Source organism: Exophiala bonariae (assembly GCF_035927105.1).
Source record: "Exophiala bonariae strain CCFEE 5792 chromosome Unknown scaffold_4, whole genome shotgun sequence".
NCBI lineage: Eukaryota > Fungi > Ascomycota > Eurotiomycetes > Chaetothyriales > Herpotrichiellaceae > Exophiala > Exophiala bonariae.
Genome location: NW_027042479.1, coordinates 311,968 through 337,784, shown reverse-complemented (window position 1 = coordinate 337,784; position 25,817 = coordinate 311,968). Strand labels below are relative to the sequence as shown.

Genomic DNA, 25,817 nt, shown 5'->3' with positions numbered 1-25,817 from the left:
TTTATATTTTATTGAGCGTTGCATCGGAAGAGCGAGGAGATCTGGTTAGAGGCAAGCAGGATTGCCATGGTATATTTGATCAGAGGGGATTGCTTGCCAATGTCGATACAATTCACCTTGCCATCTGCGGGGAGTTGATATGGATGATGGGATGCATGCATCATGAATCCTTCACTATGACTACGGCCTGTGTGCCACAGTTGTGTAAGATACAAGGTTCTTCCACTCCTGCAGGAAGCCGGAGCCATTGTAAAAACTATGTACTCAAAGTGTATATAAGATAATACTAAAGAACAAGCTCGAACAACAATTTGCTGCCGATAGCAGCCTCCTATTCGAGATAAACCCCTTCGAACTGTTCAGAAAAGGCATTGGTAGAGATTCGGTGCATAGAGAACTGGAACGTGAGAAAACCCGAGCCGAGACACCCGAGACACAAACCCCTGAGAAGTCCATCTAGAGTTGGTAAGCAAATTGCCACAGAGCCTTGCTTAAATCGCCGGGCAGTCTCAGAATAAATCCTTCCAGATAGTTAAGTTTATTAACACAGCCAAAAGGATACCGAATGCCTCGAATAACGCCGTTTAAACTACTGTTCCTAACAATTCTATGTGTGCTTCTCTCTGTGGTTGCCTGGGTCGCTCTTCCTTCGCCACAGCGTCGCCCATGGGAACAACATGGCGAGGATGCGCTTCCCATGCTGTGGAAGGGCGGCACTTTGACTAGGGTCTATGAGTAAGTCTTTCTCCCAGCCGTGGTGCCTTGATCTCCAGTCCCCAGCAAAATATAAATGCATATACTTAATTCTGACCGCTCTCGCGTTCCCTCTCTTTAGCGTGAGCGATACATGGGGAACCGCTGAGGTAAACGAGAAGGCGTATAACATGCGCCACGCCAGCCGAATTTCATTCGCACTGGAGTGCCATTACGACCCCACCACTGGTGTGTTGTCTATCGGCAGCGATGCGGCATCGACGAGGCCGTGGTACAACGTATTGGCCACGACGAAGCCATTCGTTTCTGCGCCCTTCGCCGCTACGGTCAAGCTGGGCGATCAAGATGGCGTCAACATGCCGTGGTTCTCGAGAGCGGATGCGACGCTTCTGTTCTACGAGATTCATGGTGACCGATCAAATGCACCTTTTAGGTTGCAAATCGATAGGTCAGGAGACACTGGATTTGATGTTTTCATCTGGGCGCATTCGATGGATGAGGTTTGTGATGTGTACCCCATACCAACTTTCTCTTGATGGTACTGATGTGTGGGCTGCAGCAAGAGACTTCTTGGGACATTGTGGAGGAAGTCGGGACTTGGGAACAACCTGGTTCCAGACGTCCCTTGTTGGAGATGCATTTCACTCTCAAGGATAGCCTGAACGCCAATGTATCCATCGCAACACAGGTTGTTGACACCATTTCAGTTCGAGCGGACTCGGGCTGGTCGCCATCATTGACTTTTCCCATTCGGCAAGGTATCGTCAAGATCCTGGCACCCACTTTTGAAGTGTTGGGAGGAATCTTCACGTTTATTATTTTCTTAGCCCTGAGCTTCACTCATCTGCTCATCTACATCCTGGGGCTCTACGTGTTACTGGTCATTGCATGTTACTGGGCAGCCAAGCGTCCGCCTTTCTGGCCGTGGGCACGTGCGTTTCTGCTGACAAAACACGCCGTCCGAATTCTCGGTCCTCCGACTGAACTCGGAAAAGACGAGAAAGATGATGCCAACGGCAACGGCCTAGAGAGTTCAGATGAGACCACCAGTGGCCCACAGCCACTTACGAGCGTATTGGCATTCTTCACGAGCAAATCACCTCTCGATGACCTGTTGGTCACATTTGAATTCACGAAACCGTTTGTCCAGCCGTTGACTTTATCATGGAGGAGGTCTGTGCCGGCTGATGAAGAGCAGGCGCCTGGTACGTCGACTGGAATTGGAACTCAGGACAGTGCGGGTGCTACACGCCCAAGGAATACCAGTCTTCACGACACCAAGACTGAGGTTAGTGGGAATGAGGAGAAGGTTTAATTTTCATTACGGAATGACCGAGGTGTTTCTTAAGGAGGGCTGCCCCTTTTGTCTCCGATATTTAGATAGGGTAGTCAGCAATTGACTCTTGACATACGCATGAAGATCGGGAGGCGCTTTCTGTCTGGTCATAAATGAAAATCTCTGTAGGTTTCCAAATGTGCTTGTAATTGCTCCCTCGCTGGTACCGATCGTAGACCTACCAAACAGCCTCTCACGACTAGATTTCGAGATATTCGTTCTGTCACCTAGAGAGGTAGATGCATGTCAGCCATTCTTTTTCGCGATGTTTGTCAGTATGGGACTCGGAAGCTGGAAGAAGGTTTCGCCGGAACATTATTCCCGAGTTCCGCCCTTCCCAGCTCCAAGATCTTCGAACATAACTTCTGACTGACATTCTTCTTCCACATATACTGAGCTCTATTGTCAATTATTTGAGTCACAGTGCGAGACAATTTGAACAAAATGAGCTCCCAGCCGCGCCTACGACCTGCGATCTTGATTATTAGCGATACAGCCGCAGCAGATCCAGCGACCGACAAGGCTGCTCCAATTTTAAGGGACACTTTCTCCGAAGATGGAGCTGGGAAATGGGCAGAGCCAATCATTGAAATTGTGAGAGACGATATACTGGAGATACAACGTATCGTACGGTCTTGGACTGACACCGAGGATGCAACATCCGGACCCGTTAATTTGGTCATCACAACTGGAGGGACTGGATTTGCCCGGCGAGACTTTACACCTGAAGCAATCAGTCCTCTGATACATCGACATGCGCCGGGAATCGTGCACGGAATGCTGTCTGCTTCTTTTCAGGTAACACCATTTGCAATGATGTCGAGACCGGTGGCTGGGGTTCGTAACAGGACTATCATCGTAACGTTGCCTGGCTCACCCAAAGGTGCCAAAGAAAACCTTCAGGCTGTCTTGAAACTCCTTCCACACGCATGTCTACAGGCAGCTGGTGAAGATTCACGGCAAGCTCACGTTGGCGGTGTCAAAAAGCTCGAAAAAGATGCTGGAGTTTCAGCCTCATCAAACTCTTCAACATCAGCAAGTCATGATCACTCTCACCACCACCACCATCACGATCATGACCACAGTCATGGAGGACACAAAGTCCCCAAAGCTCATACGAGTCCTTCGGAACGACCTCAGTCTAACGACCCTCGTCTAGGAGCTACAGCACGGGCGCGAAGTTCTCCGTACCCGATGCTTTCTGTCCCTGACGCGGTCGCCAAGATCCTGCAACATTCACCCGCTCCAATAACCGAAACGAGGGATGTGAGTCCAGACTTGATTGGCTATGTGATTGCCGAAGACGTCAAGGCAGCCGAAGCTGTTCCTGCTTATCGCGCGAGTATAGTTGACGGATATGCTGTGATCGTTCCTTCTGAAGAGGAAAAATCAAATGCGACGGGCCTGAAAGGCGTCTACCCCGTGGCATCCGTTTCACATGCTCAGGCTGCGTCGCTCCCACCACCGTTGCAAGTCGGGCAGATAGCGCGCATCACCACGGGGGCACCATTGCCTGAGCACGCTAATGCGGTAGTCATGGTGGAAGACACCACCATCGCCTCATTGACTGACGACAAGAAGGAAGAGGCCACTGTTGAAATCCTCACATCTGAACTATCCGTGGGTGAGAACATCCGAGAGCCCGGCTCCGATATCAAGCTCGGGGAGCTCGTCATCACCAAAGGCACACGAATCAGTGCTCTGGGAGGTGAAATCGGCGTGCTGGCAGCAGCGGGAATCCAGGAGGTGGCTGTCTACCGCAAGCCTCGAATCGGTGTAATGAGCACTGGCGACGAAGTCACCGACACCTCGTACACAGGTTCTCTGAGTGGCGGCATGATTCGTGATTCCAACAGGCCTTCATTATTGACTCTCCTCCGAGGGTGGAACCTGGCGTCAGAGGTCGTTGACCTGCAGGTAGCGCGGGACACGCCGACAAATGAGCTCGAGGAGAAACTCCGGGAGGGCTATCGGCTTCACGACCTGGACATCATCGTCACCACGGGTGGCGTTAGCATGGGTGAGCTCGATCTTCTGAAACCGACTGTCGAGCGTGCCCTTGGCGGTGAAGTGCATTTCGGGCGTGTTAGCATGAAACCCGGGAAACCAACCACGTTCGCCAGCGTGCCGTTCAAGGAGTCCTCATCCTCTGCATCTCCAGGTCACGGCTCCCGTTCCACCCGCCTGATCTTCGGGCTGCCGGGAAATCCTGCTAGCGCCCTCGTCACAGCGAATCTTTTCTTGTTGCCATGCGTGCAGCGCATTGCTGGTCTGTCCGGTAAAGGCCTTGAGCGTGTCATCGTCAAGGTCTCCACCCGCATACGCTGCGATAAATCCCGCACTGAGTATCACCGTGTGACAGTGACCTTTGACAAAGCACGTGGCGGCCTCTTAGCAAAGAGCACCGGTATGCAGAGGAGTAGCCGTGTGGGAAGTCTTGCGAGTGCGAATGCATTGTTGGAATTACCCTTGAAAGATGGGTTCCTAGAGATAGGTGATGACTGTGATGCATTGCTGATGGGTCCAATCTGGGGCGTGTGAACCTGGTGGTTCAGATGAGTTTGACGCACGATGAAGAAGGAGATACTAAGTTAGTACATGTACTCATCTCATACGAAGATATGGAGAAATTCTGCATCGGATGCTTCCGACGGGTAGTCCGTCAATCTAGATATTCACGAGACGATCATGATAAGAAAGCTGAGAGTGTTGTAGAAGCAACAACTTTAGGAACTTGGAAGCATTTCTCCTGGGGCCTTATCCTAGAATACACCAAGTTCGATATCCCCCAGACCTACGGCGCGCTCCCAGGCCAGAATCGAGGAGAGCGAAGACTGCCAATGTCGGCATGGGAACCGGGTATCATTATAGCATTGAAAAAGTAAGGTAAAAGGCAGAGTGATGGAAGAATCAATGCTTAGTACCACTGTCATGCTTGCATTCACGGTCAGATGATAGTCCATCCCTGAATGTGATAAATACTCTCGCGGGAACTATTGAGCCGAATCAGGGCGACTCATCCTGACGCGCTATCTTGCCCTGGTTCATGAGAAAGGTAATCCTAGAGCTAGAAGTTCGTGTCCCTCGCTTGGATTGCTGCTGGACATCTGTCGGCGATGATACAATATGTTCGTCTGAGCCATCCTTATCCCCACTGGCGCTGGATCGTTGGGACGGCTGAAAAGTTGGATTACCCTGCGTCTTCGTATCCCTAGCCAGTAGACTGATCGACACAGGGTTATTAGCACGGACTGCGCAGTCGAAGGGAGTCTGGTTTTCATAATCCAGTGCGTCTCGGCTTGCTCCATGCTCCAGCAGCAACTGAATGACATCCTTGTTCCCATACCCAGCTGCTGTGTGCAAAGGACTGATCTTGTTCCAATCCGCTTGGTTGGGATCAGCCCCAGCACGTAACAGAAGTTTCATTGCAGGGAGCTTCTCTCGTAACGTCGCACCATGCAATGCGGTCCCACCGAACCGGCTGCCTGGGTCGTTGATGACCGAGATAACCTCAGGATTGAGCAGCAAGGCAGCCACTGCCTCTGTGAGTCCGAATGTCGAGGCATAATATAGTGTAGTCGTGGGATTTGGATAGAAGTTCCACGATCCATGGATTGCATTGAGAACTTGGACCCAGGACATGAAAATTGGTGAGGCGGGTGGCTGGAAGAATTCGTTGATGCGTTGTTGCAACTCAGGGGTCTTGCTTGAACGGACGAAATAAGGCCAAGCAACGGCCGCATAAGTGGCCAGTGGCAGTCTGATCAATCTCTCATCAAAGGTTTCGGAAGTCTTGCAGGGCCCGGTTGAGAATTCCCGAAAGCAGAGGTAAGCTAAACAATTCTTTGCCAACTCTTGAACCGCTCTTTCTGGCTCAAGGGCAAATGCGGATACTGCGTGGTTTCGCTTTGTTCTGGGTGACAGTAAATACTCTTTCACGGAGAGGTGCGCCAGTCCGATGTGGCCATCCTCGGACACGACGACAAGGCTTCCACAGAGGTCAAGTATATCCGCTGGTGTCCGCAGGCGTGATTCTTCGTCCAGATGATCCAAGCCGAGATCGGCGTCAATGGCGATTGCTTCATATACTTCCCCTAATGTCATTGGCATTGTGGCGAATGCTACCCACATCAGAATTCTCCGAACCGTTTCGGTGTCTGGCTCTGGGATTTTCAACAATATGTTATCGTATGTTTCGTCCAGTCCTCGTGGTAGCTCTCGCAAAGCAGTCCGAATCGCTCTGACCGTGCGAAGGCTTGCAATCGCATCGATGGCGCACTGGCAGTAACGGAACCTAGTTGGTCAGCTTGAGTTCCTGTGAGTACCATATATGTGTGTACCTACATTCCAGCAGACCTCTCCATCAGCTGATTTGCTATGTCTTCCCTTAACGAATCATGGGATTTTTTATTCAGCCATTGTAGTCTTTTATCTGATATTAGACGATTGTCCAGGTATAGTTTGACGTCCTGCGAGACTTCGCGTTGATGGGCTTCGATTTTCACATGGACAAATTCGTCCAACCCCTGTACTGTTTGCACATCGCGACTCGTCAATAAAAGATTGATAGCTATGTTTGACTTTTGTAGGTCGCAGATGAAGTCGATAGCCTGCTCCGGCTGAGCACATTCGTCGAGCCCATCGATCAAAAGGAACAGACGAAACCTCGCTGCGAAAATCTCGAGAAGCTGGCGCAGCAACTGTAAATTCGGCTTGTCAGATTTGCTGTGTGTCTTTTGGTAGGCATCTTTCAATGCAGGTGGAAACATTCCGCTCTGAGTGCATGATTGACTAATAAGACAACCCAGGACATTAATCAGTTCCTCAGTTTCCTTCTTTCTAAAATCACAGTAGAACCAAGCAATTAGGTCATCGCTCGCCGCTCGCTCTCTGAGGTAAGTCACTGTACTAGACCTGGATGGAGTCAGCGTTGAATGGTTCAGCATCATCTGGCACCACGCTTACAGAAGGATCGTCTTTCCAGCTCCAGCTTCACGAGTCAATTAGCAATCTGAAGGACACCGTATTGAACAGCCTAAGGAAATGTTTGTACTTACGAAGGCCACTGAGCCATAGGAATGAACGCTTCGCCGCATACCAGTTCTGAAACTCTGACCCGTGTAAAAACCAGTCATTAGTTCCAGCTTGGTGAATCCTGGTCGCCGCTTCGTGGCTCGCTGAAGGGTCGACAGGGGAAAGCCAGCGCAATATCTTCTTCTGCGTCTCGTCTGACCATGAAGTGTTAGCGACTCAGACAAGGATATCAGCTTGAAGCTTTGCAGTAGGATCACCGTACTAAGCTCTCGAATCTGCACTGTTTCAACCACAGTCGCAATGTCGGTCACCATCTCCTGGATGTTCAATAGCAATGCTCTAACGAAAAGGAAGGTCAGAAAAACGCATCAATCAGGCATCTGAACACTTAGAAGTCAAAGAAACATAAGAACTACTTAGTAGCTAGTATTTATGGCAATGGAAAAATGACTTACGCCGAATCTGCTGTAATGGCTAGATTGAGAGTGCTCTTGATCCGTTCGATTCGTTTCAACGACATCCGTATCTCGTCACCTCCGTACTGCCATCTCAATGCTTGTACCAAAGCTCCCCTTCGAGATCCCGAACGATCGTCAATCAGTGCCTCTAATGTTTTGAGTTCTTGCTGGCAAATCTCGAGAGGGCCATGAGGATTTGAGAGCATCTCGAAGGAGCGACGTTGTTTTGAAGACAAGTGTGAATTTGGATCGTCTTTCGGATCCTCATATGCTAGCCGATCCAACGTTTCTAAAACGTTTCTCAACTCAATGATGTCGGATATAATTGACAAGACCGTGATGGGAACATCTTTCATTGCCGCTTTTATGGAATACGCTGTGGATATGATAGCGCTGGCGGCCTGCAGAGCCGCAATTATACTAGCGGTAATGGAAAGAGGATCCATGGTGAATCCAATTCACAGGTGCTATGCTATGCTATGCGGCTCAGGTTTGCTAAGGGAAGAAGGGGAGATGTTTAAGATCGACTAACATTATTCAAGCGGGGTGAGGCTGAATAGTACCAAGCTTGTACCTACATGCGTTGATTGGTTTTCCCAAGATCTATTTTTGGCCCCCGAAATAGGCGCCTATTGACCTCGTCCTTTACCATGACTGCTGTTTCGAATGAGGCCGCCACCACAAGCTCAGCGCATTGCTCAAGTGTGCTGTACATTCATTCACAAAGATCCCATAGCAGCTGCACCCTTGTTGTACTGCAATGGCACCTGGGCACCAAATGGATATTCGGTACTAGTACTTAGTACTTTTTGTATTCTGTTAGTAGCGTCCATGCCGACCTACTAGGTTCTTGTTCCACATTCATCCTCACAACTTGTTTAGGATCAACGGGCATCTCGAAACGTGGTACAGTAACTGAGTACTAAATACTAAGTACTAAGGACTTAGTAGTACTTATAGCGCCTTGAAAGATGCGTGTGTCCTACTTAGTACCTACTTAGATTTAGTTCTTACAAGTCCTTTCTCCGGGAAAATTCTAAGTACTAAGTACGACGCAGTAGTATACGAGCCCTCAACTCATCAGTGCAAACGAAGAGCTAGCTACCATGAAGCTCTCCAGGGGTAGGTAGGTGAGGACTTAGTGTTTATTCGAGTAAATAACAACCAAGCAAGTACTAAGGAGTAAATATTCTCTTAGCATAGTCAAGTGCTACTAGCTACGTCACTGCTAGACCACAGCCCTCAGCATATACATGGGTCTTGAGAATACAATTTTCAGTTGAGCAATTGATCTCGAGATACTACACGCTATATACTGATAACGGTATAGTCCAGAACGCGCCAAGGGTAGTATAGAGCTGTTTTGTCCACTTCGAACGTTTGGAAAGTGTTTAGGGTACTTCCGCCTTCCCTAAAAATAAAGCCATACAATAATAAGAAAGTAAGAACTCCGCCCTCGGGATATCGACCATGGCAGAAGATAAGTAACTAGCTAGTAGCACTACTAGCTATGTACCTAAGTATATGGTACTGGTATCGTGCTTGAAAGTGATGCATTGGCGACGGTGGCTTTCAGTGGGACTTGCAGTGTGCTTCAATTAGCCACAGGAGAAAGTCAACTAATTAGACTTAGACACTGCTAACCAGAATGACTTTTCTCTAACTCCCCACCACGATTTTGCAAGAATTTGGCTTGCGAAGCAGGAAGGTTCAATGCGGAAGCTCGCCTAGAACTCGAATCTTCGCATTGCACAGGAAGCGCAAAGGCCAAGCTCATGACTTTTTAGCCAGCGTAGAAGCCATGAACTGGTGGCGTATAGTCAGGAAGTCAGCAACCAGCGGTCGCAGATTTATTTTACCACATTCAAGGAAAGAAGGACAGCCTCGATCTGAAGGCCTACTCAACATCTCTAAACTGACAGCCGACGAACTCGTGGGGTTCGTAGCCCGGAACCATCTACCTTGTTTCCCTCTTCTGGGCCACAAACACCGAGATCTGTTACCTGAGATTACTTACTCTCAAGTACTAGTTGTCAGACAAGCACCGAGAGTTATCGCGCTTACGGAGTGCTGGCCAGGGATAGAATAGGAGATCCTTACGAGTACTTTATCTCGAGGCTAGAATTCACGCAGGATTGATATAGTTGGCGCGAGACTCTATACCTATTTATTCAATGAAAGCAGACCATCTACGGCCTTGAAGGTTTCGTCTAAGTTGAAATTACAACCACAGCTCATATATGAAAATTGCCTGGCAGGTTGGACGGAAAAGCCTAGGCCGATGTCATCGCCGAGTCGTCTTGGAGAATTCCTACGAACTACTTGGTGGTAAGCAAAGGCAAGGTGCTCAACTTGTCAATCCACAAGGCATGGGGAAGGGAATCATGTACTACTCATACAGAACAAGTCAATGCCTCATTCGGGTTCAGGGGCTGAGGAAAGGCCAACTTTCCGAAGTAGTAATCGTAGGAACGCAAAAGATCTAAGGAGTGGTTCTCAGTGTCAGATATCGATAGATAGCTCAGGTAGATAGCGCAGAGCCATGAACTCGCGCAGTCCGTCATTGCATCAGGCCCCGTGCGGAAGCTTTGCGGGTAAATCTTGCATTGAAATTATGATATACTCTTCATTCGGAACATGCTCAAAAGTGTGGCCCTGAGATGAGGCATATTGCAGACAGATAATGTTCTCGAATCGAATGAGATGAGGCTTGCAAGACCTGATCACAATCATGCACCAAGTGCTTAGTAGATAACGAACACACCTTCTGGAGTCCTACAGCTTCGATAGTTTAAGCAAAAGCCAGTGGGAACGTCCAGGAGTTTAGAAACAACGTGGAAGCAGGAGGGGTGAAGCACTAGAGCAACGGAATTCGACTACCACGTGATGTTTCGTACTACGTCATTCTCAGCCTTGCCCGCCCAAGCCCGTCAGCTGCGCCTCACTGCGTATCTTCTTCGTACATCGAGCGCGATTCTTTTTACGACCCATCAGGCATCCATCTTTCGATCAGTACAATAACCACAATCAACACCTGTCATCCAAACATTCTTCTCTGACCTACTCTACCCAAAATTTAAGATGGCATCGTGTGGAGACATATTCCTGGGCGTATTGGCCATTTTCTTCCCCCCCATCGCTGGTCAGTTTGCCCCTCTTGCCCGAGACCTTCCAATGAAGTAACTGACATGATGCTACAGTCTGGATCAAGAGGGGTCTATGCTCAGCAGACTCACTGATCAACATACTCCTTTGTTGTCTTGGGTACTTACCCGGACTACTCCATAGCTGGTACATAATATCGAGCAACCCAGAGCGAGATTACGACTATGAAGCTCTCCCCGACGGTGAAGGTGGCAACCAGCATGTGACAACATACTACTATATCCGCCATGAGCCAAGCCGACGCGAATACGGCACTCAACAGCAAGGGGCACAAGGCCAGAATCGACCTGCGCCCCCACCTCCCAAGTCTCAGAACAAACCTGCAAACAAGAACACTGGAGGTCAGGTAGGCAGCAGTTCCTCGGCACCACAAGTTTCCATCGAGGGACCAAGTGTAGGAGCTGGGACCGACCAGGAGGGTGCTCCACCTGCATATGCGGATGTGGTTAGAGGGGACAACAAGGTGCAGAGCCAAGATTAGAGGAACCTGTGTTGCAAGACGAGATGACTCAGATGGTGACTCGGGATCGCTGTCCACTTGAATAGATTTGTGGGGATGAAGGTTGAGCTGCTTTAAAGGTGTTTTTTGTGGTACTCGGAGTCATGGGACCAGTGTGTTCAGTATTGGCGGGGAAAATAGTCACTCAGCATGAATCAAGCCAGCAAGGTGGCTAGACAGATGGATGGGGTTCGTTGATTCTAACAACTGATTTCGCAATAATCATTTATACCAGGACCTGTTCCATCTTTAATCTTGGGTATTACTAGGATCATCACATAGCGCTAACTGGACTATAAGAGAGAGAAAACAAGAATTGCACGACAAGCCAACAAAATCCAGTGAAATAACGGCCTTGTCCCGGAGTCCAAGTGCCAGAACAGCTAGCGAAAACAGAACTCCCCAACTTGGCACCCCTAATGATCACATTCCACCAACCCAACTATCCTGATCTCCACAGGACTACACTGAGCAGCCCAGTGTCGCTGGTAAAGATTATAGAAGTCGCCTGATAGGCACTCGTAGAAGACAGTGGAGTCTCCGAGGGCCAAAGTCATTAACCCGGTGACTCCTGACTCTGATGTTGCAGCGTTGTCTTCCTCAGGGTCGGTCACGACAGGGCATATGCTCCAACCGGAAGTATATAAAGCTCCGGATTGGGGAGGCCCGTCGAATTGGAACTGATAATTCGATGCGATGTAGCCCGTTCTTTGCAGCGAGTCCAACAGGACATTGTTACTCAGGGTCAGTTGCAGGGTCGAATTGGTGATACAGGAGACCAGGCTTGCTTGGGCCGGAGAAGCTCTGGATGTGGTGCTACTCGGCGCCAGTGGGGGGCGCATGCTAGTGACACTGGTCGAGAAGGTGGTAGGCACGGGAACCCGTGGTGATGCTTCGAAACTCGGTGGTGTCGTTGTTTGGAGATCCCCAAGCATTGGACTCGCCGTTATTGGGCTATTGCAGCCATGCTCGGTCACTGTTGCTGTTCTACTGGGCACTGCGGGATTTTGGATCTGACCATCATCGATCTGCATGCCCGGAATCATGGTCAAGGTACGCAGACTACCTTCTTGTATTTGACCATCCTGAATCTGAGAAATGGGTGCAACGGTGAGGACTGCCGGTGTCCTGTAAGGATTATCTCGTGAGCAGGAGACCATCGCTGATGAGCCACACACTTACTTGGAAGGTTCCGGCTGCCTTCTAGCCAGAGTATATGGCGGAGCGGATGGAATTTTAACCACCCCTATGCCAAATCGAGTCGGAAAGGATGCTGAGCACCCGGGTGGTGGAGGTGCTGAGGGCGAAATTGCTGCAGTCACTGCTTGTGGTAGCGCTACCGGAGAGCCCTTACACTGTACAATCAAAAAGAGAAGAGAGATGCTGCTGGCGGTCATGTTTCGATGCTATTGTTTGCAAGTATATTTGTTCAAGCCTTCAACTTGAATAGCAATGCTTGTGATAGACAATATGATTCTCATACCTTGCACACCTACATTTTCTCCTCTTATATAGCGAGGCCTGCCCAGCCATTATGGTGAATAATTTCCAAGAACTTGCCTTCCGTTGGAATTGAGTACAGCTCGCCATCTTTGTGGTGCGGTGAGGTTGGACATGATCCGTGCGCTGTTTCCTGACTCGCCCAAGAATGCGAGATCAACCTGCCAGTAGTGCCCATGGCTTACTTTCGGGCAGAATGATTCAATCGAGAGGCACCTTTGATTTTGATCTGGAATTCAATATGGATTCAATTCAAACCCGAGACGAGCCAATAAGCCGCTTGGTGAGCATGATCAGCAACGAGGCTGAACAGTCGTTTCGATTCGGAATGATAATGACGTAGTAGAGGAGCTAGTCCCGGTCCAGTTAAGCGCAATCGGAAAATCGTCTCGGCTCAATTCAATTTCCATTACATATTCTAAAGACGGTCAAATGACGATTCCACCAATTCATCTCTTTGCCATCGCTGCCGCCATAGCCTCCTTGTCAGCCTCCAGCAGCTTCTTTATAGCAGGCCGGCTTATGCAATGATTCCACCACGCGTTCACGGCCTCGCGATTGGTGATGACGTCTCCGTACCCGCATGCGAACAATCGCAGGACTAGTGGGATATAAAAGAGATCGACGAGCGTAAACTGAGATCCTGCCATATATCCTCGTCCAGGCTCCTGTAGCAGCCCCTCTGCTATGTCCAGAAAACTATTGACCGATTGCAATGCATCCGAGACCACGGCTTCGTTGGCTTCTAGTCCCATGAACTTCTTGGCGAATTTCTCGAATGCTATGGTTCCGGCAGCTGGGGCGAAGTAGCTTGTTTCGATGGATTGCGCCTGGTCGAATAACGCCGTAGCTTCGAGATCCGACTCTGGCGGAACAAGAGGGATCGAGTATTTCCGAGCAAGAAACTTGCATATTGCCCGACTTTCGAAAAGTGTGAAACCAGACTCCGGGACTGATATGCTTGGTACCTTTCCCCAACGATGGCGAGCCAAGTTCTCTTTGGACTTCTGCTCTCCTTGTTGCAAGTTAAGAAGTACCAGTTCGTAATCGGTATTTGATAAGCCTCCTTCAGCGAGAGTCAATCGCACTCTATCAGTATTGGTTGAGCCCCGTGCTCCGTACAAGATAAAGCCTGGCATCCTCGAGCTGTGTAGCAATCTCGACACAGGACTTGAGCCGTTTATGAGCCTTGACATCTTGCAGACACGATTTTTGAATTCGGACTCCATGGTTTATATAAGACCTGAGGTTCGATATGGAACCACAGCCTGGTCAAAGCCACAAGCGGATGCGATTGGTCTGCTCGCAGTCTCTGCCCATTAAGGATTAGCGGCGGAGCCTTGTCCTCGCTTAGGCCCCCCAAATTCCACTCGGCCCTCAGACAAAGGTTCTCCGAGTGAAGAATCGCCGAGTCAATCCACCTCTTCTACTTCGTTTGTTCGGAATTCCCACTCACCAGAAATCTTAACCCTTACGTGGCTTCCTGCTCGAAGTTCTGTTCTCGGGCCCGACAATGACGAAGAGCACCGTCACCCGCGAACGTAGCCTTCAAGCTCGGACCAAATCGAAGGGAGGTTGTCAAACTTGTCGTATCAGGAAGGTCAAATGTGCTCAAAATAAGCCATTTTGCAACAACTGCATTAGCACTGGACGGAAATGTGACGGCTACAAATCGCCGTTCATATTCTGTAATTCTCCTGGTCGCGGCGTTAAGCTGAAGCCTGACTCCATAACCATCCCGCCCGCCTTAGATGACATCTCCGCTCACGAAATTGAACTCCTTGGTCACTACTTTTCGACTAAAAGCATACACGAAGGCGTGAAGCTGGGCCTCGAAAAGGAAGCCAGACAGGTGCTACAAGCTAGCCTGACAGACCCACCAATCCAACATGCAGTAAAATCTCTTAGGGCTCTCCGCGAAGATCTGGAGCGGGAGAAGTCCGGAGACCTTCCTGTACATGCCGCGCAGAAAGAGCGGAACTACAACTATGGCATCCAGCAGTACAGTATGGCACTGAATGCCCTGGTATCTAACATGTCATCTCCAGACTTCAAGGTATTGAAGTCGGCATTACTTTGCTGCCAGATATTTATCGGTATTGAACAACTGCAGAAGAACTACTCTGCCATGGCCCAGCATATCATTCGAGGACTCAGAATCATGCATGAGTCCCGTGTACGGCCAACTTTGACTGCTACGAACAGCTTGGAACCAGCAGTTTACGCTCAATTACCGCTAGTTGATGTATTCATCGTCAAATTGTTCGCTGCACCGTGTAAGTTCGCGGAACCTCCAGCAATAGGGCACTCGAGCGGTTCGACGTCGCCTGCATATTCAATTACGCCTCCCAAGACACCTGTGGGAAGCAGCCAACATTGTACAATCATTGCACCCAACAGCCGTGAAAAGCTTGTCGCTCTATCCACATCAACCCTAGCATTCCTCGACAAGGTCTCACAGGTCAACTCGTCAGGAGACGCTCACCGACTGCTATCCGAGAAAGCCGCTCTGCTGGATTCGTTGGATCAATGGCTCAGCGATCTCGAGCTTCTCCAAACGAAGGTTGACTCACCAGGGCCCGAGTCCATCTCAATCTCATTTTTGAGATGCTTCCGCCTGATACTCAAAACGATTCTCTTGGGAGCGTTGGACTGTTCACCAAAACTTCATGACAGGGTGCAGACCGAGACCGACCAGCTGCAAATTATAGCTGACGGCCTGACGGAGAGACTCAAAAACTATCAAATGCGTCATGCAACCAGATAACGGCCAGGCGGAGCAATTTAAAGTCTGGCCATATTTATGGCCCCACGGGTGCCATCGAAACGGGCTGAACACAACCCAAGAGCGAGGAGACGGAATGGAAAGGGGCCGGTCGCCTATGAAATAGCGGACGCTTGTCCAGAAGAGTACCAAAAGCGAACGGACCAATCAGCGACCAGCCGACCGTATCTCCGAGCCATGGTAGACGGCCTTCAAGTGTCCGACCAGCATACTCGACATGATATATAAATCACGCCGGGCACTTGGGACGAGGGCTCTCTATCTCAATACAAGTCAGCTAAAACAAAGCCTAGCCATTACCACCCTTACCAACACCGCTCTCATCGACAAAAATGCATTTCTTGCTCCTCGGCGCCAGCGGCCGCACGGGCAAACAGGTCGTTTCGGAACTCCTCTCACAGGGCCACACGGCAGTCGCTCTGGTGCGCACGGCAAGCAGCCTGACACCTCGCGCCGGGCTGACCATTGTGACAGGCTCACCACTGTCCAAAGACGACATCCGCAAAGCCGTTACCGCTACCGCAGCACCAGTACGCCCCTCGGCGGCGATCATAACGCTGAACACAGTGAGGGAATCCGACAGCCCGTTCAGCAAACAACTCGGCCCACCGCGCTTCCTGGCGGACTCGTGCGCCAACGCCTGCGCCGTCCTCGAGGAAGCGGGCGTCCGGCGCATCGTCGTGCTCTCGACCGCCGGCGTGGGCGACAGCTGGCGTGAGCTGCCCTGGCTGTCGCGCATGTTCATGAGCTTGACGAACATCAAATATGCGCTGGAGGACCACGGTCTGGTGGACACGGAGATCCGGCGCACCAACATGGACTGGACGCTTGTGAGGGCCGTCAAGCTTGAATACGATGATACGAAAGATAGTTCGAAAACGAAAGCGAAGACAGTGACGGAGGTCAAGACGCTGGGTAGCAATGGTGCTGGCATGTCTGTCACAAGCAGTGTACATATTGCGAATGTGGCCAAGTTCCTTGTCAAGGTGGCAACGGAGAATGGTTTCGTCAAGGAGGCCGTGGTAATTAGCGATTAACTATTCGATGCTATCGGGAAGGACCTGGTTTAGGAGAAGCTCTTCACCAAGTTTGAGACGATGCCACCCAGAAGTAGAAGTCAGGAGTTTGTTTCAGAGTTCATTAATTCGTGTTATCATTACGCTACGAATACAGTGCCATCCAAACCCCAACCCAAACGATAACGCCATGATCCAAACAATAGCGCTGGTGAACCCCAGCAATACAAACCCATAGTAATACAGTAACAGTGATTCTAATTGAATACAGCGCCGTCACTCGCGGCCGGCTCCCCAATAACACCACGCGTGGTGAGCTTTTTGAATAGGGCATCTGATTTCATTTCATCAGATCGACATAGCTCCATTCCGTTGAAGTCCACCAAGTTCTTGCAATTCTCCGAGAGGAGCAGCTCCATGGTGCGTCTCTTCATTGCTGTGATTTCGTCCAATCTTCGGACGTAGAACCCCAAAGTCAAGGGGTTCTCTCTAATATCAATCTCCCTCAGATGAGTGAGTTTGGAAAATAGTATGCAGGTCCGTCTTAACCTGCTGATTCGGTTCTGGGCAATGAAGAGGTGAGTTATCTTCTGCATGCCTCTGAGTGGTATCACATCTTTGATGGCGTTGAAGTTGAGATTGAGTTTTCGACAGTTGGGGAAGTAAGACCCGAATCTTTCGGGCAGATCGGAAATGCCACAGGCTGCAAGTTCCAGTTCCCTGACATTGTGTTGGGGTAAAGTTGGTAATGTGATTGAACCATCAGCCACTTCGTTTGATGATAACCGAATGTGACGACATTCATTCGGTGTTGATAATATGAGATTGACAATGTCTGGTGCATTGTCTTGATCTCTCAATGAAAGGGATTCGAGATTGTATGAGTTTGACAAATCGGAAACCTGGTTAATGCTGTTGTTGTCAAGATCCAAGAACTTGAGGGTAGGCATATTCTTCAGATGGATACTTGCTAGCATGTTGTGAGATGCTTGAAGCTTGCGAAGAGAAATGCTGCGATCTGTCTTTTCTGACAACCACTTCTCAATGGCGTTATTGCTGACATCTAGTTCCTCCAATCTTGAGAGATTGTGAAGATTTTTGACTTCTTTGATCTTGTTGTTGCTGAGATCCAAGGTCTTCAAACGACGAAGTTGAGATCCTGAGAAGTCGACAACTGAGATGTCATTGTGATGAACCTCAAGATCAATGAGACCTTTCAAGTTCAGAATGCCGGTAATATTGGTGATATGATTGTTGTTTGCTTTCAAGCTTCGAAGATGTACTAGAGAGCTAAATCCATCAAGTGAATCAAGCTGGTTTCCAGATACATCAAGGTATTGTAAATTGACCAAATGATTCCATGATGTCAAGTTGGTCAGCATGTTGTTGTGGAGATCAAGAGTTCGGACGGTCTTGGGCATGCCAGTAACGTGCTCAATGATGTTGTCAGACATCGACACATCTTCAAGAACTGGGCAGTACTTCTTCAGACTATGAACGGAAGACACTTTGCCAGGTAGAATATCAAGTTGGCGGAGCTTATCCCAGAAAAGCTCGCCACCAGCAGCGTTAGTGATGGCTTTGACAAGTTGATCATTGGCGAGACTCAAGCTTCCATGTGCTTGACGAAGTGCTTGTGGGTGCTTTCTTTCCGAAACGTAACTCAAGTCTGGATTCTTGCCCACATCAACTTGATGGAGAGTAAAGTCCGAGAGAGGAGTCAAGCAGAGGATGCTTGGAGCACGGTATGCACTTCTGTGATGCTTAATCACTGCTCGTTGAGGAGTTGCAATCAAGTCAGTTGATCTGGTGATAGGAACGAGACTCATGTTGGTAGCCTCTGGTTCCTCATCCTGCTCTTCGATTGGAGAAATAGTCCGTGTCTGAAAGGCAGGCTTTGGAGGATCATCAGCTCCATTGATGTGAATCTCCTCGACAGAGATGACTGGGGGTTGGTCTGCTTTGAGGCTGTGCTTGATGACACTGAGCTCACTGAACTCCATTTCAGAGTCATCAACAGGAAGGTCTTCTTCACGGGGTAGGCTCTCGATATCGTCTTCAGAGATGTTGACATAGTTGACAGCAGAGACAACTGGAGATGAGAATGCTATTGTCACCGCCCTGGGTTGTTTCTCACGTGCGATGGCAGCAGGAACGGTCTTGGGATCGACCTTGACTGCGTTCTCACGTGTTTCATTGACACTCAAGTCCGGGATGCTGTCAAATGGATCATCCTCAGTGACTGGTGAACGTGGTTGTTCTGCACTGGCTTGCAGTTTCTTCACCCACAGCTTCTTCTCCTTGTCAAAGGTCAAGCCAGCAACTTGGTCTGGAATGGAGATGGTCCCTGAGGGGATGACGCCCTTTGGTCCAGAAGCAGTTGAGTTGGTAGGGAAAGTGTTTTGTGTGGAGTGATGAGAAGAGTCTTGACTCTGAGGACGTTGATTTACAATCGATCCTTCGATGGTTGATGCAGAGTGCTTGCGCTTTCTAAGCGTCTCCTCAGGGTTCAAGATGTGCATGTTGGGAGGGTTGCTTTCTTGCTCCTCATATACAACTGAGATGGAGTTGAGTCTTGAGATGCTGTCTGCTGGAGAGATATCTCCTTTGGCAGATGTTGGACCAAATGCTGCTGAGAAGTTGGTCAAGTTGTCTGTGTCTTCTTCGTCTCTGAATTTGCGAAGATGACTAGCCACCCTGGAGTTGTGTCTGGCATGACGAGGATCAGCACGTGGCTTCCGAACATGTTCTCTGGAAGGAGGCCTGGTGAAAGAGTCTTTGGTGGAATCAGGATCAGAGTCTTCATCAATGTGTTCGTCCTTTGTGGTCTCACTACGGATGGTGGTGAGGTGGACAAGAGGCTTTCCTTTGGAGCGGATGAATTCCATGACTTTGTTTGCTTCTTCCAGGTAGTCCTTGGTTCCCATTGATGGTTTGCGGGAGTCTTTGGCCACGTCCATAACTTCATGGGCAAAGTTGGCAAGTTCGGTGGCAACAGCTTCTTTGAGCTGCTTGTCATCGACGACAGGCTGTTCAATGGTAGCTGGAACTGATGGAACAGTTTTAAGTGATCTTTGGGTTGCAGACGCAGGTCTCAATCGAAGTCTGGAGAGGAGGATGTCTGAGTTAGCCAAGACACTATCATTGCCAGGTCTGGCATCCTTTCGTTTGGTACCAGCCAAGGTTGCAACGTCGTCAATCTGGGTGATCTTGACTTCAATATCCTGGTTTTGGACGGAAACATGACTGTCCAGAAGCGTCTTACGCCTCTTTGTTGTGGACCTGTCATTTCTCAAAGTTGCAGGGCTTTGAGGTGCAGTGTGTTGCGCTTGGACATCTCTTGCAAAAGTTGTGGCAAGACGAGGTGATTTCTGAAGCAGAGTAGAGACGTCAACCTTTGACCTGAAGATACGGTCGGTTGATGCAAAAGTTGCTGCCTGGATGGGTAAAGGTGGAGGGATCTGGTTCTCGAAACCGAAGTCGTCGAGATCACCAAGACCAAATTGACTCATCAGGAGAATGGACTCTGTCTTTGCGGCGAGCTTATCACCAAGGTCATCAAAACTGCTTTCTGTTGTTTCTTCGAACTGACTCAGAATTCTATTCAGCTTGTTGTTCGTGTATGTGTCTCTGTTTCCGAAAAGCTTCAGAGGACTCCCAGATGACGACGGTCTGACATGAGCATCGATGTGGTGAATGACACTGGTGTCAGGTGGGGACTCAAGTACACTTGCACTGACACCGCTCTGCTCAAAGGTATCATCCATCAGATGAGAGTGCTGTGGTGGTGAGCTGTTGATGCTCATTGAAGCACCATGTGCAGAGACAACGCGAGAAGAGCGGTTTGTCTGATCTCTATGTATCATGGATGATTCTCTTGTGGAAGGGGTGGCTGAACGAGCTAGTCGTTGAAGTATTCCATTCAGGTTGGCCTTTTGGGTTGAGAAACCTTCTGTACCGACGGAAAGGTCAGATGGGAAAGAAGATGGCCATGTGTGGTCCATCTTGTCGTCATCTGCAAGTACACTGACATGACCATAACTGATTTCCTTGTCACTAGAACTTGAAGTTGGGCGATCGTCTTGAGTGGCGGCAGCAGCAGCCTCCAATTTGGATTGCAACTCTTTGACATCCATACTAAGGGAGCTGCGCATGACAGAGGCACGAATGGAATTCTGCTTGGAGATGGTGATGGGGCTGATGAATTCATTCTCCATCTCTCGGCGGCCACTGACGGTTCTGATTCTGGAGTCGATAACACTCTCTGCCTTGTCTGAAAGAACGCTGGAGTGTTTGGGAGATGTAGTTCCGGAATTGGCCGATCTGGTCCGCTCAAATGAACGCACACGATGGCTAACAAGACCAGGTAGAGATGAGAGGCCATGTTCGGAAGACATGGCAGAAATGTCGCGAGGATTTGATTCTTCATCTTCGGTAACTTCTTGAAGAACTTCCAGGTCAGGCCTATGGTTCCGCATTGGACGAAAGCTGCTGAACTGTTGTGGGAAGGCGTTTGATTGTGGAAGGCTGAATGGTTTTGTTTGCTGAGGTTCTGATTCGAGGTGCTGAGAATCATTTTCACTGCGGAGCTGTGTGGCAATAGGTTCTTTAAACACGCCCTCCAATTTGGAAGGAGAAAAGAGATCAAATCCATCACTAGTGAGATCTTCGCCTTTGACGAGTCTCTTTTTCCATTCAGGTGTCTCGGCATCTGAGAAAGGTTCTCGGACAGAATGGTGCTGGACAGAGTTTTGAGATTCAGAGAAAACACTTGATGTGCGTCGGGGTAAGCTGGGTTGTCTGTGGGATCCAGAAGGACCAAGAGCATTTAAGCTCGAAGGAGTACGTTCTTGTAGAGCGGGCTCGCCTCTCGACTTGGCCTTGCCTTTGGTAGAGCGGAGTCTGAGATAAGTTCCGGTGGTGGAATCTCTCCGTGTACTGTTGATGGAGTTTGAAGAGTCCTTGCGCATGCTGTTAGCAAGGTGAGGAATGCGACTTTGAGATGATTGTGAGAGGGATAGGCTGCCACGTTGGCGGCGGAGAGGTAGAGAAGGAGCAGGTGACGAGGAGCGTTGTTCGGACTTCCAGTCCTCCGAGAGGGAGTCCAACCACGGTTCCATCTTGAGGGATGGTAGTGGTGGTAGAAGTTTTGTGTGGATGTTTGATGTCTGTCAATATGAATTGTGAGAATGAAGTTTTGGTGTGAGCAATGGTATGGGTATGAGTGTTGGTAAAGGCTTGAGCTTGAGCATGAATCTGGGGTTGTGTCAATGAGATACAGAGTCAAAAACGCGTTGATGGTGTGTTCTGAGTCTTTGAGTACGAGTACGAGTAGTAGTACGATTGGCGAGAGAAAAGATCTGCTGTAAGGGAAGAGACGCGGGGTGTAGATATAGACTGTGGCATGTGAAAATAACCGCGTAGACGCGTTTTGATCATTCTGTGTGCGGTCCGCAGTGAATCATATTTGCGGTACTTTGACGTTAGGTATGGAGTGGTGGCGGGCTTGAATTCGGTCAATCAAGCGCCAGCACCAATGTTGGAATTATGATTATTTTGGCGGCAAACCGGACGTTGTTGCGCCGGGCAACCGAAAACGCCCTTGGTAGCCAGTCGGTGTGCCAAGACTCACCCCATAGCGAGGTATATCAGGGGCAGACAAGGCTACCAGGCGATTCTTCTTTGTTTGTATACCAGTCGAAAAATTCGAAAGAGAGGACGGCTGAATATTGAATTCATAACAGAGAAACATGAACAAGTGCCCAATTGAATGGCAGGATCATTCAGTGATTTCTGACGAGAATGATCGGAGATGCACCTGCTTGATCTGACGAGGCCACCAGAAGCAAGGCTGAGCACGTGATGCAGCACTTCTACGGTGGGATATTGCTCTTACTATGCCATAGCTTTTGCTCCCCCCCAACAACGTAAGCTCCGTCACGGTCACGTGCAGTATTCCGGTTCCGATAGACCTCGGCACTCCGAAAAGTGATCGACCTCATCGGGTCTGCGGAGGGAGATTATCCCAGACCATCAGCTTGTGGCCTCTCCAACTACTACTAATCCTGTTTATGATTGCCGAACTATTATTTGGTGATCATAATTACGGGGTTGTTCAATCACTCCCAGAGTCTCAGCTTCTCCTTCTCACGAGTCCTCCTTGTCATACCACTTGGAAGTACTTGATCTCTTTGCGTCGGGACTTGATATATAAATATCCTTCGGACATTACCCGGCATTAACACGTCAGAAGTGTCTGTACGTCAATAAAGTCGTTTCTCCTCATTTCAACTCCTCCTCTCTCCGAACCCAGTTGTGAGCTTGCGACAGAGAAGGACATATTTCCAACCATGTCGAACAAAGAAGCGACCCATCCGGACCCAGCTGTGGTGCCTCAGGATCTATCCGCAGAAGAGAAACGAAGCCTCGACCCTGTTAAACCTCCTCAGAATCTACCCAATGCAGTTTCAACGTCAATTTCCAAGGCAGACGAATTGGTGTTGCGCTTGAGCAAGTACGTTTGAACCACACCATTGTTCCATTCTCGAGGAATATCAAACTGACTTGCCTGATACAACCACAGACTGATCAAGACGACCGCTGGTCTCGGCGCTGGTCTCTCCACGTTGAACTACGCCCTCTACGTCGCTGCATACCTCCATGCGCAATCCCCGAGCCGCGCCGCAGTCATCGCGTACATCTCGCGCCTGATCGGGCGGTCATCCAAAGTCCCAACCATCGTCACACCACCTACCTCCGCAGCAGCAACATCCTTCCTCACCCCTCTCGGTGCCCTTATCTCCGACACTCGCACCACCCTCCGCCTGACAGGTCTGATCCCGCTGTACATATGGATGAAGACCCTACTATCCAAGAAAGCGTCCAAGGAGATGGACCCATCCCTACACCGCATTGCCCTGCTCCAATGCGGCGGGTACATTGGGTTCCAGCTGCTCGAAAACATCTACCACCTGGCCGGCAAAGGCCTCGTTCCCATCTCCTTCCTCGAAAAGCGCGGAGGTGTCGCCAAGTGGGTGGCATGGAGCTGTCGTGCATGGCTCGTCGGGGTAGCCTCGGATTTCTTGCGATTGTGGCGTGAGGCCGAGCTCGAGAAGTCTCGTGCCTCCACCCGCTCCGCAAAGGAGAAGGAGGAGTATGATCGTAAGTGGTGGAACGAGTTCATGACCGCCGCGTATTGGATCCCCGTCGCCATCCAGTATAGCAACTATCCAGATGGTATTGGGTTGAGCACTGGTGCTGTGGGTTTCTTGGGCTTGATGGCCGGCTTGACAAATTTCAGAAATGCGTGGGCCGCGACCGCTTGAGTGTCTTGATTGAAGAGAGAAGTCAAATCAAGGAAAGGACGCCAGAACCGAAAATGGAAACAAGACTTTACTATTCGCGTGAAGGTGAGATCGGAGGCTGCTTTTCAGCTTGGTCGCAATGTGGGCTTGGCTGAAATGCGTAATGCGAAGTGTTTGTCAACATGTACATCTGATCGTTGAGCACATATATTCATAGGTGATATCTCCCAGCAGATCGACAGGCGTCATACGGTTGGATAGCTTATTCGGCCGCAGAAGGCCTCAAAAATCGGAATCACATCTATCTTTCACTCACGGCATAATACTGTACGTTTTGGTCAGACTTGTTTGCTGTGACCGGTGTGTCTTCCATTCGATACAAGAGCTCGGGGGGAAACGGACTGGACCGAGTTTCTCAAACCTATCCTGAGTATACTCATTTTATCTGGCTCATGCCGCACGGTGAGTCGATTTATTCTGAGCCACGTGGTCGCCACGGGGGCGGTCCAGTCCGACCAAAAAATACCAGTCAAAATTCCCCACTTTGCCCGAAAACCGAAATTTAGACGTTGGCGTTGATGATATCGACGACTGATAGGAGAAAACAAAGTCAGCAGTTGACAGTAGACAGCAATATGAGGACGTCTTACAAGCAGGTTTGAGACTGGCACCTCCAACCAAGAACCCGTCGACATCAGGTTGCTTGGCCAGTTCTCTGCAGTTCTTCTCCGATACACTGCCACCGTAGATGATTCGTGTGGCCTCGGCCACTTCCGAGCTCACTGACTCCGAGAGCCACTTTCGGATGGCCGCGTGGACTTCTTGAGCTTGTTCTGTGAGAGAGGAAGAGTAGTTAGTCGCTGATAAATTGAGATGTCAGGTCCTCCCAACGTCAATTCTTACCAGTTGTAGCAACCTTGCCAGTTCCGATGGCCCAGATTGGTTCGTAGGCAATCACCACGTTCTTCCAGCCGTCCTTGCCAATAGACTCGTTGACCGCGGCGAGCTGTCTGGTAACCACATCGACAGTGGTGTTGGCTTCTCTCTCCTCGAGACTTTCACCACAGCAGAGAATGACGCCAATGCCACCATCTAGTGCAGCCTTGGACTTGCAGGCCACAAATTCGTCCTCTTCTCTTAGAATCGTTCGGCGTTCAGAGTGGCCCAACAATGTCCATGAGATCTTGCTGTCCTTCAGCTGAGCGACAGAGATCTCACCAGTGAATGCACCGTTGGGTCTGTCGAAGACATTCTGGGCGGCAACTTCAATGTTGTCCGAGAGGTGCTCGCGGGTCAAGAGGAGGTAGAGCGATGGGGGAGCGATGACGACTTCGGTGTTTGAGTCTAGGAAGAACAAGGTCAGTGGTCGATACTTGCGCGAATCTATCTCCTTTCAGGCTGTCCAGCGACTTCTTCCCCTTGTGGAGTGTTTGATTTTGCTCTCCAGAAGCGGACACGAAAAGTAGCCGGGCAGGGGGGAACTGGACCATGCAAAGCTAATTGAGCATACCGAGCTTGGCGGTGGAAAGGTTGTGGACGATCTCCTTAATGGACGTGATCGTTCCATTCCTGCATGGGAGAACAAGATCAGTGTGTTTTCTGTAACCAGAAGCATGAAGAAGTTTGTGAAACTCCGGGCAGCTGGAAAGTTTCATAGCGTATTTACATTTTGAAGTTACCTCCGACGAAGAACTTGCGACCCATGATGGAGGTGTTTTCTGGTGTTTCTGAGTACGGGAAAACTTCTGTATCTGTGACAATGAAGAAGATGGTAGTCTGGTAGCTTGGAGGAAGAGTCTTTGGAATTTGAGAGGAAAAGAAAACACAGGATGAGAAGCAAGCTGGAGAACCGGAGCAGGACAAACCAAACTGCAAGCCCAGCAACTGTTGACGGCGGGGCATCGAATGGGGAGGTCGAGGGGCAGTCAATAGAGGGCAACTCTCCCGAGCATGCAAAGTGGTTCCGATTCTTATCGATTGTCGGCTTCCGCAAGAAATAAAAGCTC

At 49.6% G+C, this 25,817-nt stretch overlaps 11 protein-coding genes across 11 annotated transcripts; 6 read left to right on the top strand and 5 right to left on the bottom strand.

Moving 5' to 3' along the window:
• Positions 1-884: 884 nt before the first annotated feature.
• Positions 885-2,029, top strand: LTR84_009676 (uncharacterized protein; the record flags this gene model as incomplete). Its single annotated transcript, XM_064853215.1, has 2 exons — positions 885-1,214; positions 1,274-2,029. 2 exons carry the CDS (start codon positions 885-887, stop codon positions 2,027-2,029), a joined length of 1,086 nt encoding a protein of 361 aa, XP_064709614.1.
• Positions 2,030-2,494: 465 nt separating this feature from the next.
• On the top strand, positions 2,495-4,591 carry LTR84_009675 (uncharacterized protein; the record flags this gene model as incomplete). Its single annotated transcript, XM_064853214.1, has 1 exon — positions 2,495-4,591. One exon carries the CDS (start codon positions 2,495-2,497, stop codon positions 4,589-4,591), a length of 2,097 nt encoding a protein of 698 aa, XP_064709613.1.
• Positions 4,592-5,056: 465 nt separating this feature from the next.
• Positions 5,057-7,988, bottom strand: LTR84_009674 (uncharacterized protein; the record flags this gene model as incomplete). The annotated part of the gene is made up of 6 exons (XM_064853213.1): positions 5,057-6,344; positions 6,395-6,964; positions 7,016-7,040; positions 7,108-7,278; positions 7,347-7,423; positions 7,540-7,988. The coding sequence occupies 6 exons, from the start codon at positions 7,986-7,988 to the stop codon at positions 5,057-5,059; spliced, it is 2,580 nt and encodes an 859-aa protein (XP_064709612.1).
• Positions 7,989-10,623: 2,635 nt separating this feature from the next.
• On the top strand, positions 10,624-11,188 carry LTR84_009673 (uncharacterized protein; the record flags this gene model as incomplete). Its single annotated transcript, XM_064853212.1, has 2 exons — positions 10,624-10,684; positions 10,743-11,188. The coding sequence occupies 2 exons, from the start codon at positions 10,624-10,626 to the stop codon at positions 11,186-11,188; spliced, it is 507 nt and encodes a 168-aa protein (XP_064709611.1).
• A 434-nt stretch (positions 11,189-11,622) lies between these two features.
• LTR84_009672 (uncharacterized protein) lies at positions 11,623-12,366 on the bottom strand (the record flags this gene model as incomplete). Its single annotated transcript, XM_064853211.1, has 1 exon — positions 11,623-12,366. The coding sequence occupies one exon, from the start codon at positions 12,364-12,366 to the stop codon at positions 11,623-11,625; it is 744 nt and encodes a 247-aa protein (XP_064709610.1).
• A 789-nt stretch (positions 12,367-13,155) lies between these two features.
• On the bottom strand, positions 13,156-13,935 carry LTR84_009671 (uncharacterized protein; the record flags this gene model as incomplete). Its single annotated transcript, XM_064853210.1, has 1 exon — positions 13,156-13,935. The coding sequence occupies one exon, from the start codon at positions 13,933-13,935 to the stop codon at positions 13,156-13,158; it is 780 nt and encodes a 259-aa protein (XP_064709609.1).
• Positions 13,936-14,219: 284 nt separating this feature from the next.
• Positions 14,220-15,473, top strand: LTR84_009670 (uncharacterized protein; the record flags this gene model as incomplete). The annotated part of the gene is made up of 1 exon (XM_064853209.1): positions 14,220-15,473. The coding sequence occupies one exon, from the start codon at positions 14,220-14,222 to the stop codon at positions 15,471-15,473; it is 1,254 nt and encodes a 417-aa protein (XP_064709608.1).
• Positions 15,474-15,823: 350 nt separating this feature from the next.
• LTR84_009669 (uncharacterized protein) lies at positions 15,824-16,528 on the top strand (the record flags this gene model as incomplete). The annotated part of the gene is made up of 1 exon (XM_064853208.1): positions 15,824-16,528. One exon carries the CDS (start codon positions 15,824-15,826, stop codon positions 16,526-16,528), a length of 705 nt encoding a protein of 234 aa, XP_064709607.1.
• Positions 16,529-16,764: 236 nt separating this feature from the next.
• LTR84_009668 (uncharacterized protein) lies at positions 16,765-21,627 on the bottom strand (the record flags this gene model as incomplete). The annotated part of the gene is made up of 1 exon (XM_064853207.1): positions 16,765-21,627. The coding sequence occupies one exon, from the start codon at positions 21,625-21,627 to the stop codon at positions 16,765-16,767; it is 4,863 nt and encodes a 1,620-aa protein (XP_064709606.1).
• Positions 21,628-22,857: 1,230 nt separating this feature from the next.
• On the top strand, positions 22,858-23,832 carry LTR84_009667 (uncharacterized protein; the record flags this gene model as incomplete). The annotated part of the gene is made up of 2 exons (XM_064853206.1): positions 22,858-23,021; positions 23,091-23,832. The coding sequence occupies 2 exons, from the start codon at positions 22,858-22,860 to the stop codon at positions 23,830-23,832; spliced, it is 906 nt and encodes a 301-aa protein (XP_064709605.1).
• Positions 23,833-24,373: 541 nt separating this feature from the next.
• TPI1 (triosephosphate isomerase) lies at positions 24,374-25,515 on the bottom strand (the record flags this gene model as incomplete). Its single annotated transcript, XM_064853205.1, has 5 exons — positions 24,374-24,402; positions 24,462-24,644; positions 24,715-25,155; positions 25,322-25,380; positions 25,478-25,515. 5 exons carry the CDS (start codon positions 25,513-25,515, stop codon positions 24,374-24,376), a joined length of 750 nt encoding a protein of 249 aa, XP_064709604.1.
• Positions 25,516-25,817: the final 302 nt, after the last annotated feature.